At 41.0% G+C, this 15,077-nt stretch overlaps 2 protein-coding genes across 2 annotated transcripts; one reads left to right on the top strand and one right to left on the bottom strand.

Moving 5' to 3' along the window:
• Window positions 1-2,816: 2,816 nt before the first annotated feature.
• Window positions 2,817-5,026, bottom strand: LOC138163667 (serum amyloid A protein-like). Its single transcript, XM_069091085.1, has 3 exons — window positions 4,822-5,026; window positions 3,900-4,038; window positions 2,817-2,913 (listed from the first exon to the last, which is right to left on the bottom strand). Exons 1-3 carry the CDS (start codon window positions 5,024-5,026, stop codon window positions 2,817-2,819), a joined length of 441 nt encoding a protein of 146 aa, XP_068947186.1.
• A 4,248-nt stretch (window positions 5,027-9,274) lies between these two features.
• LOC138163384 (serum amyloid A protein-like) lies at window positions 9,275-12,876 on the top strand. Its single transcript, XM_069090891.1, has 3 exons — window positions 9,275-9,387; window positions 10,169-10,307; window positions 12,628-12,876. Exons 1-3 carry the CDS (start codon window positions 9,285-9,287, stop codon window positions 12,767-12,769), a joined length of 384 nt encoding a protein of 127 aa, XP_068946992.1. The 5' UTR covers window positions 9,275-9,284; the 3' UTR covers window positions 12,770-12,876.
• Window positions 12,877-15,077: the final 2,201 nt, after the last annotated feature.

Raw genomic sequence — 15,077 nt, 5'->3', positions numbered from 1 at the left:
GAAATTGAAAGAATCCACCAGTCACCTCCAGAAAGAAATTCTCAAATAGAAACTCTCAAATAAACTCAAATAAAGAAACTCTCAAATAAAAAAAATAGGAATATTGTAGCAAAAATCCAGATCTTACACGCCAATGAAAAAATTAGTACAAACAGCTAGAAAAAAAATTCAAGTACTGAGGAGTCACAATTGGAATCACACATTTTTTAGCAGCCACCAGTATCATGAAGCAAACACTTGGAATAGAATATTCCAGAAGGTAAAGGATCTAGGAGTACAAGCAAAAATAACCTGCCATGCAAAATTGAATATAGTCCTATGAGGGAAAAATGAATTATCAGTGAATTAGAGGACTTCCAAGCAATCTTGATGAAAAGAGGCGTGCTGAGTAGAAAATTTGACATACAAATATAGGAGTCAAGAGAAGAATAGGGAGGCAGCTAGGTGGCACAGTAAATAGAGCACTGGCCCTGGAATCAGGAGGACCTGAGTTCAAATGTGACATCAGACATTTGACACACTTACTAGCCATGTAACTTTGGGCAAGTTACTTAACCCCAATTGCCCTCCAAAAAGAAAAAAAAAGAGAAGAATAGGGGAAACATGAGAGATTATTATAAGGAACTAAAAAAACCTCTGTTATATAAGTATATTAGTATATCTTATATTAGTAGAGGATATAAATACTCCCTCAGAACTTTGTCACGACCAGGGATAAAAGAGGGAGTTTACTTAGAAGACCTGAGTATGATTCTATTGTGTTTGGATGATCTAGAAAGAAAAAATGGAACGATCAGGAGAGTAACACATTGGGGAAAAGGGGGAAGGAAAAAGAAGAGTGAGACAAATTATCTCACTTAAATGGTATGCATAAAGAAGACTTTATACAATAAGGAGGGAATATTGGGGGAGAGTAGACAATACTTGAATTTTATCTCATCTGAACTGACTAAAGGAAGAAATAATACATATAAAAACACCACTGGGTCCAGAAACAAGTCTTATGCAATGACAAATAGGAAGGGAAGGCATTAAGGGAAGAGGAGAGAAAAAAATGGAGGCGCCCACAATCTAATGGGGGAGAGAACAAGCAAGGAAATATATACCAACAAGCTATAGGCAGGAAAATTGGAAATTGTCAAGAGAGGAAAGGAACTAGAATTGAGAAGGGTTGGGGATGGCTTCCTATAGAAAGTAGAATTTTAGTTGTGATCTGAAGGAAGCCAGGAAGAAATGAGGGAAAGCATTCCAGGCATGGGAGACAAGGAAAATTCCAGAGCCAAAGGATAGAATTGCTTGTTTGAAGGAGAGCAGTAGGCCAATGACACTGGATGGAAGAGTATGTGGAGGGGAGTCAGGTGTGAGAAGATGGCAAAGGTAGGATGGGGTTAGGCTTTGAATGCCGAACAGAGGATTTTGTGTTTGATCTTGGAGGCAAACACTAGAGTGTATGGAGAAGGGGGTGGGTGATGTATTTGGACCTGTGCTTTAGAAAAGTCACTTTGGCAGCAGAATGGAGGATGGATTGGAGTAGAGACAGACTTGAGGCAGACCGACCATCAGGCTATATTGCAAATGTCCAAATGTGAAATGATAAAAGCCAGAGTGGCGACTGTGTCAGAGGACAGAAGAAGGTGTATTTGAGAGCTGTTGCAAAGGTGAAATCGATAGGCCTTTGTAGCATATTGGATATGGGGTACAAGAGACAGTGAAATGTCAGTTGTGAGCCTTGTGGGACTGTGAGAATGGTGGTGTCCTTGACAGTAATAGGGAATTTCAAAAGGATGGATGGTTTGAAGGGAAAGAGAATGAATTCCGTTTTGGATATATGGCATTTAAGGTATCTACTGCACGCCCAGTTTTAGGTGTCTGAAAGGAAGCTGGAGATAGGATATTGGAAGTTGGCAGAGAGATTGGGGCAGGAAAGGTAGATTTGAGAATCATCAGCATAGGTCTGGTAATTAAATCTATGGGAGCTGATGAGATCACTAAATGAAATAGTATAGAAGGAGAAGAAGAAAGAGCACATAACAGATATGGGACCTGAGGGACACCTATGGGAAAAGTATCCAGCAAAAGAGACTGAGGAGGAAAGGTCGGATGGGTAGGAAGAGAACCAGGAGAGGGGGTTGTCCTGGAAACCTAGAGAGAAGAGAGTATCCTGGAGAGGGTGATCAACAGTGTCAAAAATGAAAAGATGAATTCAACCAATGAAGAAGAGATAAAAGCAATTATCAGGAACTATTTTTCCTACGTTTCTTATAAATAAAACTGGCGATCTAAATTATATGAAAGAATATTTACAAAAATGTAAGGTGCCCAGATTAACAGAACAGGAAGTAGAATGTTTAAAAATAGATCTCTGTTAAATTCCTTAGCTTTCTGGGGCTAAAGAAGAGTTAGAAATATTGTGTGTGTTTCTAATGTTTTTGTATGAAATCTATAATCCGACTGCCCTTTTTCATTGTGATTCTGAAGAGCCCAACTCCTTTCCAGTCTCTCACTTTCCTATCTCTAAGCCCGAGTTCTAAGATTTCCATCAACATTCTACTTCAGCCATTCACAAAGTCACTCCGTAGACTCACTCATTACACTTGTATCAAACTTTGGTCCTTTGAATTCCTACAGTTCTTCCAGTCCTCGAAAGTACTCTCCTAGCTTCTCACACTCATCAGGCTTGTCACACATAGAACAAAGAAGATTCACTCTTAGCTTGGATGTTTATTGAACACACGGAGTACTCATGGTTCATCTAGGCAGCACAGAGGGTGGGGTGGGGAGGAGGAAAGAAGAAGGAACAAGTCAGCTTAGTATTTTCAGTTCAGACCAGTTGGCCGGAAATGATTGGGGTCTTTGCCACTCCTGCCCCATTCATTTGTAAACTGGTCTGCCCTAGAATCTTCCACTGTCCTGCTACTTACAGGAAGGCAAAAAAGAGATGAGTCAGCAGGTTAAATTCCAAAATCCTTCCCTGAACAACTCTCTTGGGACTCTTCTCCCATGCCTTTCTGGTGGTCGGGCTATGAACAACTATGACAAAAATATTTCTTATTTTTAATTTTATATTTATTTTTAATTTACAACATTCATTTCCACAAGATTTTGAATTACAAATTTTCTCCCCATCTTTCCCCTTCCCACCACCCCAAAACATCAATCCCACTGAATACCCCCTCCCCCAATCTGCTCTCTCCCATATCCTCTCCCATATCCCTCTGACTTTCTGACAGGGCAAGATGGATCTCCATACCCCAGCGCCTGTATAGCTTATTTCTCAGTTGCAGGTAAAAAAAAAAAAAAATAATTTGACAAAAATATTTCTATACAAAGAATTTGTGTGGCATCAAAGAGATAGGACCAGACTTGGAGTTATGAGAACCTGATTTCAACTCCTGAGATTTATTTTTGCTATTTGTCAAGTCATTTAAGCCTTGTGGGCCTGAGTCCATCTATAAAATGTGTATACAAAAATTTCATTACATTCCTCCAATAGAAATGATGAGTGCTAAGTTCTTTTATTTTATTTTATTTTTTGAGAGCTAAGTTCTTTATAAATCTGAGACACCACAGGAACATGAGTAGTTATTAGTGAGTGGAGAGAGGCCTGTGGGCTGACGGTCTTCCATCATACTCTCAGAGCTGGGCTCAAAGATTCACATCCTGACTGCCTCTGGTGTCAGTGGTAGTATTGCTCATTCCTGCTGTGTTGACAACAATATTTCAGTCCCTGCTGCTGTCTGTGTCAATCAGGCAATTGGAGAGATTGCTTTGTAGGACTTTGTGCTGAGGGATACATAGAGAAAGAGAAGGAAATATAACCCTCAGAGTGCATTTTTCCATGGTTTCATCGCCTGTGTGTTCAGTGAGGCCTGAGATGGGCTTCACTGTGAGGGGTTTACTTGATCACTTTGGCTGCCCAGGCCCTACCAAGTCCCCTCCAGGCAGTGTCATAATTTCCACAAGCACAAAAGTATTTGTCTGAATTTTTATGATTGGCTTCATGCATGTTCAAGTAGGCCCTCAACATATTGCCAGCATCTAGAAAAAGACCATCTTGAGTCAAAAGGGGAGGTGGACCCAGTGATATAAATCCAGATGGCAGATGGCTTTCCTCTACTGACTTAAAGATTCATTTTCCTGGGCAGAGTGGCTGCTTCTCCCCAGTTCCCTGGTACCCATGAAAAAATAGCAAGTTACCTATGTTACTAAGAAATGCCTACCATTTCTGACACTGAATCTAAAAATGCAATTCAAAATTTGTCATTTCTGCCCCCTTTTTAAATATCCACCTTCGGTCTCTCCCCTTATCACCTGTATGGCTCTTATGTGTTTATCTTATACTCTTTTCATTTAGGGTTGGCCCTCCACATGCCCAAACTCTACCACTGGCATTGCTCAGGAATCTGCACTCAATTCCCCTCCTCCTTCACAGACCTTTGTCTTTTTCAGAGAAGAGGCCTGTGTTTGTATAAAACAGTAGCCTCTCTTGGTGCTCTTAAGCTGGGCAGCTGAGCACCACACCATGTTGATACCACCAGCAGCTCCTGAAGCACAGAGTTCTGGCTTGGATTGTCTAGTCTAGGCCTTCTCAGTGGGGAGCTTCTGGTGGGAAACTCTCCCTTGCTCCTAGGCTCATTCCCTAATGTCGGCTCTTCCTTTCTCCCGTTGAAAGGCTTCAAGATGCCCCACATGCTCTTTGGTTCCTCACTTTCAAGTCCATGTTCTGATAACTGCCTTTGCCATCTCATTCCAGTCTTGTCCCTTTGATGTGCATCTAGGTCACTCTGCCTTCTTTCTGTATGACTTTAGCACCTAACTCACAGGTGATGGAGCCGCAAGTGTGAGAGACACTGCGGCAGTCACAAGATGTCGGAGGGGGTGCACGTGACCTCTGAGAGGCGGGAGCTTGGAGATGTGGAGGCCGACTCTGCCGGGCCGAAAGGGCTGACATGGCATTGAGCTCAGGGCCGTGGGGACCGACTGTGCTGGGTTGGGAAAGGCCGCCGTGGCATTGAGCGTGCCCCATAAACACGGACTCCTCTTAACATATACTCCTTTGCCCTGCACTCGGGAGTGTGCACGATTGGCTCCCACATGGCATGTGACAGAAAGAAGAAAGATAAGGATATAAGAAAAAAGGCAAGGGGAGGCTCCCGCTCTCTCTCTCTGTCCCGTGGTTCCGCTCTGCTTTGTTCTGTTCTGTTCCTGCTTGATGGCCACACTGTTAAGATGTAACTGAATAAATAGCAGCCTCTCTTGGCAACCTCCGTGTCCTTGGGTGTTCTGTGGGGGTAAGTTCTTCCTGGAGACAAGAAGCCAGAGACGTCCGAAGACCGGGAATAAGGGAAGACATGGCCGGAGTTGGGAGTGAGATTCCAACACACAGGTTTGTTCCCTTGAGACTTGACTTTCAATCGTGATGAGCTCTCTTACACCCTACCCTCATAGTTAGAAAATTAACCATCAGTTTCAAATAGATAAGTTTGACCACCTTAGCTAACTCTCTTTATACTGCTATATAATTTTATTTTCTAAAACTTTTAATGAAAAGGCTTTTGTTTTTGCTTTTGCCAACACCAGGTACATTTTCACTTCTCTGGCTTATTGCCTTAATGCAGATAACTGGTAAACTTCATTACTTGAGAGAGCCTAGATTCCTGTTGCAAATGTCTGTTTCACAGGTCTGGTTCACAAGGCTCAGGGAATTAACAGGTTTGTTTCAGGTCAATGGAAGCAAACAGAAAGAAAATAGTAATTTAGAGATGTTTCTGGTTAGTATAATTTGTATTACTTTTCCACACAATATTCAACTGACATTGTTTTGTGAGTATAAACACTATTTGGTCTTAAGGGATCATTTTTGGATAGGTTATTAGTTCTATTTGACAGTTAATCAATATGTTGCATCAACATTTTTATAATCAATGATATTGGCCTATAATTTACATTTTTTGTCTGATAATGACATGTCAAAGGATGACGTCCCCAGATTTCAATCTTATATTCTCCATTATTGAAACCTACTGACTTTTCTTTGGCTTTATCCCTTTCCTGAAATGGGATTCTTTAGACTTACTGTTAACTCTAGCCTGGGAAAAAATGCAGTGCATGCCCAGAACTGGAAAAATGCCACAGTAAACCTCGAGTTTCATGTTTTACAGGAAGAAATGAAATATTTACCTTTTGCAAACAGGGCCCAAGGGCAGCTAGGATCCTCAGAAAGAACTTTTTAGGCATGAGTGACCCTAGCAAATTCTGTTGCTCTCAGGGGTGTGGAGAGCATTTCCCCCCCAACTGAACACTCTTCTTGTTTACTTTGAATTTGTTTGAGAATGAAAAGAAGAAATAAAATAAAACTCCAGCCCCATGAGTTAAGTTAAAAATGTTAAGTAAGAGACAGAGTGATGTTTTATTCTGATATAAGATGTACACCAGGACATGTATGAAGAGAATTATTGGAATGAATTGTTTGGTCAACCTGGAATAACCGCTAAGGGATTTAAGGGACACACAGGTCAATTAGGGGTCTTGCGACATTCTGAAACAACGCGAGTGCCTGCTCCATTATGGTATTTCTGTAACATTATCCAATCAATCCAGAAAGAAGTCTTTCTTTTGAGAAAAACAAAAGGGAGAGAATCAAAGAAAGTATATGACCATGGCTTGGGATGGATCTGAAAAGCAAAAATGAGAACATTTCTCATAGCACATCAGAGAAAAAAATATATTTAAATGCTTTTTTGTTGTGTTTTCTGCTGAGAACTATGATCTCTGGACAGGAAAGGACAGAAGATGCATGGTTACTCTGGAATATCAGCCCAATTAACATGTAAGGATATACTAAGAGAGTGCCTAGGGACTCTTGATGCATTTACGTCCTATGGCCTCGTTGAACTACATCCAGGAATACTGAAAGAACTGAGAGTTAGGCTGGTTTTGAAAGTTCAAATAAGATAGATAAAAGAGGATTGGAGAAGGGTAAATATTGTGCATATGTTCATCAAAAGGAAGAGAGTGGGTTCTGTAGACCACATGGGTCTTCCATTTCTGACAAAACTTTATTAAAAGGATGACTGGTGATCATTGAGCAAAAGAAGCAGTAGGCAGAAACATCCACTCAAAGTCATTCTTAAAACAGTATTACTGTTACTGTATACAGTGTTCTCTTGGTTCTGCTCATTTCACCCTTCGTTATTTCATGCAAGTCTTTCCATGTTTTTCTAAGATTACTGAGCTCATCATTTCTCATAGCACAGTAATATTTCATCATTATCATATACAACAACTTGTTCAACCATATATATATATATATATATCCTACAAAGGGACTAGAATTCTAAGGAAAAATGTCCCTAAATGTGGATAAAAGGGAGGAAGGAATAAATGAGAGAAGACATCCTTAGTCAATTCCTGTGTTTCAGAGTGCGGTTTATGCTGCAGTCTGACTGAGTCCTTAGAATGAGACCTCATTCCTCCGATGGTTTCTCACATGTACTCTATGTGTTGGCTCTTCTCCAGTCCAGGAGCTGAATGGGAACCTTAAAAGATGGAAGGAAAGAGACATACTGAAGACACATACCATTCATCCACTATATTGAAGCCTGGGCTCCACACAGCCCTAAGAAATATGGGAGAGACTAGGCTAGGCCATCACAGATGAGCTTCTTGGATCTCTACAGCCCATCTCTTTCCCCTCTCCCACACACTATGAGTAAGACACACAGAATTGGCTAAATAGGCCAGTGCATATCAGCACTGAAGTGGTTTAAATGCAAAAAGGCTGAAACATATGTTTCTTTCTTCAACTGCATGTGGAGAGAGTCCTTGACACTCATCTCTGACACACAGACCCAGCCATGCTGCTTCAGGAAGACTAGGAAAGGGGAGGGCTCCTGCAGTCTGGAGTAATCAGAGAAGGCTTCATGGAGGAAGTGGCAGATCTGTTGTATCTTGAAGGTTGTGTTTGACATGAATAGAGGAAAGGAGCTTTCCATACAGAAGGAAAGGCATGAACGAAGGCTCATTCACCAATGAAAACTAGAAAACAAAGTTTAATTCAGTAAGCTTTGCCTTAAACCCTGTAATTTTCTCTGGGTTTGACCACAGACCAATCACTTATCTCTTTAGATCTCGGTTTCTTCATCAAAAAATGGAAATAAAATGTACCTCATGAGGTTGTTGTGAAGGTCAGATAAGAGGACATGTGTGAAGTGCTTTTAAAAAAACTATAAAAATGACATTAAAAATGAAATTATTTACCCATCCCCCTTATAGGTTGGAAATAATGGGTCATAGAGAATACAATGCATCCATGACATTCAGCATGTGTGATTGTTTGGCTTTATGCTTTAAGTTGACCAGTTGCTGTGTTTTTCTTTTCATGGCACTGAATGTAAAAGAAATTGTGCAAATAGGAAAACCTGCCAAGATACCCAAATTGAACATTTCACAATCTGGGAAAATGATAGATTTCTGTTTCTTGGTACTTTTTTCTGTCATTTGCCAGGAAAAAATTTCAAGGGGGAATCCCCCAACTCACCCTGACCACAACTGGCTAACAGACCTATTTGTTCCATTGGTGAAAAGTTTGTATAAATATCAGCCTCCCCTCCAATACCCAGCAGATCTCAGAGCTGAGTCTCCCCACCGACCTGAGAAAGAAGAAAGAACCTCAGGTGAGCTTATGTTTCTTTGAGGCTTTGCCCTTCTTCCACCTCCAGAGAGCCTCTGTCACACCTAGGTGACAGCATTCTCATGGGCAGGCTCTTTTTTCTGTTTCCTTTGTGTGACTTTAGGACTAAACAAAATCTGTTCATGTTCCTGTAGAATGTAAGCTCCCTGAGAGCAGGGACCGTTTCCTTTTGTGTATTTTTAATCTCCAAGAAATAGTGAAATCCATGGCACCTACCAAGCAGACTGTCAATTTTTTTTAATTGAATTGATTAATAGACCTCCTGAGTGTTGTTGACTACCTGACCTTTGCAGGAGAATAACAAAATTGGGAGCAAAGCCCCCCAAACTGAGCGGTACCCTCTCTGCACTAACGCCTTCAGGGTTTTCCGTAGAGCTGATGGAACCTGGTTAGAATGGAGGGGTTATTCTCAGTCCAAACCCCTTTGGAGATTTCAAACATGTCCTTCAAAAAAGGAAGGACTTCATGAAATCAAAGGCAAGTGTGGAGATGGGAACATGAAAAAAAAAAAAAAAAGAAAACCACAAGGAATTCATGAGTACAGGCAGGTGTCTCTGAACATCTCCTTCCTGCTTCCAGCCTGACAGCAGCAATGAAACTGGTACTGAGCCTCTTTCTCTTCTCCTTGGTCCTGGGTGTCAACAGCCAGGGCTGGTTTCGAGAATCTTTGAGCTTCCTTGATCAGGCTCGTCAAGGTAAGGACTCTTCAAGAGTGCGTTCCCTTTGATAGAGCTGCTTTGCATGAAACTGAGTGATGAGAGGAGGAAGAGATTGTTTTATTCACAGAAGGAAGATACCTGGAAGGTAGAAGGGGAAGTGGTAGCAGATGCAGCCAGACATAGAATCTGGTACCTGAGCAAAGGCAGGGTTGGTGGGTGTGGAACTTGCCCCACAGTGGAAAGAGAGATTCTTTAGCTGCACTGGGGAGCTCCATGGTTATGAAACAGGAAAGAATCCTTTGCTCAATTCAGGGTGGAAGTTGCTATTCTGGATCTTTTCTGAAAGAAATGGAGCAATAATAAAAGAGGAGTTAAAATATTATATTTTCAGGAAAAATGTTTTCAGAGTTCATTGTTTCATATTTTAGGTATTATTAGCACAGTGAAGCAATACTTACTTTATTTTTTTGCTTTTTGGAGGGCAATTGGGGTTAAGTGACTTGCCCAAGGTCACATGGCTAGTTTTTGTGTTAAGTATCTGAGGCTGGATTTGAACTCAGGTCCTCCTGACTCCAGGGCCAGCACTCTATTCACAGCACCACCTAGCCACCCCAAAGCCATACTTATTTTATAAGATTCATCTTGGTCTGTCATTTCCATTGGGGACCAGTGGTTGAAGTGATGCTTTCCCATGCCATCCACTTCAAAAAATCTTGAACCTAGGAAAGATGTTTCATTCCCCACTAGAACCAGATCCATGTTGCTAGAGTCCTACTTGTAACTCAGGATGCCTCTTCCATTGCTGTTCCCTTTCTAGGTGCTGGGGACATGTGGAGGGCCTACTGGGACATGCGTGAAGCCAATTATAAAAATTCAGACAAATACTTCCATGCTCGTGGGAACTACGATGCTGCCCAGAGAGGACCTGGTGGGGTCTGGGCAGCTGAAGTGATCAGGTATGAGTTTTGGAATGGTCCCGAAAGTGGAGCAGATTCGGCCTGTCTGGGGACTCTTAGCGGCCTAGGAAAGCCCATGAATGAACCCACTGCAGGCCCTGACGGTGCTCCTCCTCTGTTTCCCACAGTGTCCAGAGCAGGGTCCTGAGCAGTAGCCGTCAGTCTGGTCTGGCCAACAGAGAAAGCAGCAGGGCCCGATGTGTTGTCAGTATTGCCCTTGTATCAAATAAGAGGCAGGCTCGAGAGAGGATTTGGTTTTTTTCCTTTTTAAGCATTTTTAAATTTGTGGTTATTCTGAACTTGCCTGACACCATCAAACAGGAACATTTCCATATAGAAAGAATAACCAAATAGAAGACATTCTATGTCACTGTGAATCTCTATTGTCACCAATTTTTGCAAGTATATTATGTATTCAATATGTTAGTCCCAAAGCTGTCCTGGTTGTCAGTGCCTGCCCACAAACTTCCTTCTGCTCTCTCCTGTGTTTTCCGAAATGCTTTTATGTTATTTTTTCTTTTCTTTTCATTTCTCTTCTTTCAAAGTCTCTTCCCTGACAATATTTTTATGAAAACTTTCCTTCACAACAAATCAGTAATGTCGAGCTAAATTAGTGCAGACATTTGACTTGTTGAGAATGTATACCTCATTCCGCCCCTCTGGTCCATTAGCTTTCCATCAAAATGAGAGAAGCACTTTTCACCATGGATCTTCTGGAGTTTTGTGTATTTGTTGAATTGAGATGAGTCCCTAGTTCTTCCAAGTTGTTTCTCTTTACAATGTAGTATCCATTGAATAAATGGTTTTCCTGGTTTATTCACTTCCTTGTACATCAATTCACTGGATAAAGGTCCAAGTTGCTTTTCATAATGGCTGTACCAATTCACAACTCCATCTACAATGAACTGGTCTACCATTTCTCACACGGCCCAGTTCAGGATCATCATTTTCCTTTTTGGTAATCTTTTCCAGTCTGATGTAGATGAGGTGGAACCTTAAAATTGCTTCAATGTATATCTCTCTTACTATTAGTGATTTGGAATATTTTTATATGACTATTAATATCTTACTTTTCTTCTTTTGAGAATTTCCCATTCATGGCCTTTGGGTATTTATCTAATGAACAAGGGCTTTTGTTCTTATGTATTTGAATTAGTTCTGCAGTTTTCTTGGACATCACACTTTCACCAAGGAACTTGCCATGAAGACTTTTTTTTTTTTACCCCAGTTAACTGTTTCTCTTTTTATTCAATTTTATCCCCTTTCTTTGTGCAAAAGCCATTCAATTCTCTATTGAAATAGCCTATTTTCACCTTCCATGATTTTCTCTACCGATTTGTGCAAGAAGCCTTTCCCTTTTCATAGTTATAAAATATATCCCCTTCCTTCTTCCTCTAATTTGTAGATGATTTAAACTTTTATATCTGGGTTTTATATCCATTCGGAACTTAATTGTGGTATGTGGTGTAAAATGTTTATCTAGATTAATTTCTGCCTAACTGCTTTCCAGATTTTCCAATAGGTTTTGTTAAATAGTGAGATCCAACCCTATTTATCAGGATCTGGGTTTCTCAAACACTAAGCTACTATACTTGTTTATATTTTGTGTACTTAATCTGTTCCACTAATCAACTTTTTGAAAAAGCAGTTTGAAAGAGTTTTAATGATTATTCTTTTGTACCATAGTTTCAGAGCTAGTATTTGTATGCCTCCTTTCTTCCCACTGTTTTTCGTTAGTTCCCTTGAGATTCTTGATCTTTGGTTCCTCCAGATGAAGTTTGTTATTGCTTTTTCTAATTTTGTAAAGTCACCCCCCCTTTTTGTAGTTTGGTATGGCATTGAATAAATCAGTTCACTTAGGTAGCATTATCATTTCTTTGTCATCTTATTAGCACAGATTAACTGAAGGATGATTTCTTTAAAAAACACCAATTTAATTTTATTTTCATTTCTAATTTCTCTCCCACTCACCTTGTCTTCCTCCACCCACCCACAAAACCGACCACAAATATGTATAAGCAAGTAAAACCAATTCCCTCAGCCATGTGAGGAAGGATTTCTAAGTCACTTATTCCCATTGGGCTGATTCTGGCAGGAGCTGAGCTATGCACAGTACAGAGTTGAGCTCTGATCCCCCACAGCTGGGGAGCATGATTGATCAGCAGCAGCAGCACCCCCACTCTTATCCCCCCACAGTCCCCCGGGCTTCTACATCCTCTTATCACAGTGCCCTCTTTCTCATCAGAGATGAGGGAGATGGAGCCCAGATGGATTGGTCTAGAAATAAATGATAAATGTCTTTAAATTCCTTATCTTTCAGTGATGCCCGGGAGTTTTTACAGGGGGGCAGTTTTGGCCGTAATGCAGCAGACTCCGAGGCAGACCAGGAAGCCAACAGATGGGGCCGAAGTGGCAAAGATCCCAATCACTTCAGACCAAAAGGCCTGGATCCCAAATACTAACTGGGCTTCTCCCTTTTGTTCCCTTCTCCATGTATGTTGTGAGATCCTCCTGGAGTCAAGAGACCCCTGGGCGCACACAACTGTGGCTCCTGCCTTGTAGACATTCAATAAATAGCAGTTCTGACCAACCACAAGCCTGTCTGACTCTCTCTGTACCCAGAATGAACCTAAATTCCTAAAGACCCTTTGACTCTGGTTCTGGCTCCTGTCAAACCCCAGGTTGGTCATTCACATACTTGATCTTTTAGTGACCTTGGGTCCAGTGTGAACCTCATCTCTGAATCACCCCATTCCTGGTTTTCAGTGATGTACTAGATACCCAAGAAGACTTGTCCAAGAGTGTCCCATGACAAATCTGGGGGAAGCTTGATATAATAAAAATTAGAAAGGAATATGGTTCCAGAACAGACTCCCAGGTAATGCCCCATTGCCACTCCACTTGACTTCATTTCCTTCTATTTAATAACTCCACAAAACCCCTGGTGTCCTGTTCCTCTTTGCTACTGATAACTTGGAGTCTCCATTTCTCATACTTGGATATTCCCAATCGGGTTTCCCAATATCTACCCTCCCTTCTCCAATGACCAATCCTAGTGTCCAAACTCCTTAGTGACTATTACCCTCAGTACTACTTCTCTAGGATCTTGCTCCCTTGGTGTCTTTTACTTGTATAATGAACCCTTGGAGTCTCCCTCTTATTATCCTTTCTCAAGTGTCTAGTCTCTTTGGGATCATTCCTCCATATTTGTACCATTACCTTTTGTTTAAAAATATTGGCAAAACAGTGATATCTGATTCATCTTAATAACAACAACAACAGCAACAATAATAATAACTGGTATTTATACGATGATATAGGGTTTGCAAGGTACTTTAAAAACATTATTTCAGAGGTGGTCAGGTAGCACAGCGAGTAAGAGCACTGGCTCCAGTGTCGGGATGACCTGGGGATCAAATCTGGGCTCAGATACTTACCACCCAGAAACACCTGGCCGTGTAACCTTGAGCAAGTTACTTACTTAACCCCGATTGCTTAAAAAAAAACAAACAAAAATAAACATTATTTCATTTTATCCTCACATCCCTGGAAGGTAGGTGTTATTATTATCCACATTTTATACATGAGGAAACTCAGGCAGACAGAGGTTAAGTGACTAACTTGCCAAGAGTCACACAGCTAGTGAGTGTCTGAGGACAGATTTGAACTCTGGTCTTCCTGACTTCTAGATCCAATTCTATCCACTTAGCTACTATCTAGCTGTGTTTCCCACCCTATGTTTCTCTATGTCACATATCCACAGCCTCAGTTCGTGGTATTCAATACTGTCCTTCTACATCTCCAAAGTGTCTGTTTCCAATCTCTAATCACCTTGGTATCTGCCTTTCTGTATCCAGGCACAAATGTCCAGCCTCTTTGATGTGATGCCCCAGTTTTCTACCTCCTTCCTCTGCCTTTTCTTGTCAGCCCTACAATATCCCATCCACTCGATGCTACTGTCAATGTATTGCCCCTTTGTTGTCCATGTTTCTTCTCCTTGTCCACTGTGTTTGTCCCCTTGTTGTTCACCACCATGTCCTGATCCCTTGACGTCCAAACCCAGTGACCAGTCTCCTTAGTGTCTTCTGCATTGTCCTGCCTCCTTTTTAAATCTTCTTTTCAGTCTAGTCACCTAGGGAACTGTCCCTGGTTAGAACTGTTAGCCAATGGAATCCCAAATATAGTCACCTGTCTTCTTTCCCTGTTAGAACTTATTTGATCCTCATTTTGCTTTTTCCATTTATTAAAAACAATTAATAATTAGTGTGCTTAATAAATGCTTTTTCACTCATTCCTTTGTTCATTTATTTACAGGTTTCTACTGTCTCCTTTGTTTCAGAGATTCTTTCCAGCTCCAGCCTTTTCACCAAGAATTCTTAAAGGTCTTTTGAACTATAAAAGATATCCTTTCCCTCATGTAAGATTTTATTCATTTTTATAGAATAGTTTTTTTTTTGGTTGTAAGCCTTTTTCTTTTGTTTTTTGATATACAGCCAATTCTCACTTAATGCAAGTGGATAATTCTATAGATCTCCCCCTCCCCTCATGGGGCTCTGAGTGACTTTGCCCCCTCTGTGGCTCTTAGGTCCCTGTAGCAAGAGTGGCGTCAGTGCCTGGGCCATCACAGATGGAGTGATTTCAGTGGTCAGAGCGGAGGACCCCTGGTGCTTTTCTTTCTTTCTTTCTTTCTTTCTTTCTTTCTTTCTTTCTTTCTTTCTTTCTTTCTTTCTTTCTTTCTTTCTTTCTTTCTTTCTTTCTTTCTTTCTTTCT

Source organism: Petaurus breviceps, unplaced genomic scaffold (assembly GCF_028583685.1).
Source record: "Petaurus breviceps papuanus isolate PSGF00001 unplaced genomic scaffold, PetGlider_PUasm1.0 188, whole genome shotgun sequence".
Classification (NCBI taxonomy): Eukaryota; Metazoa; Chordata; class Mammalia; order Diprotodontia; family Petauridae; genus Petaurus; species Petaurus breviceps.
Note: the sequence above shows the minus strand (reverse complement) of the source record. Positions and strands in the feature narration are given on the sequence as shown.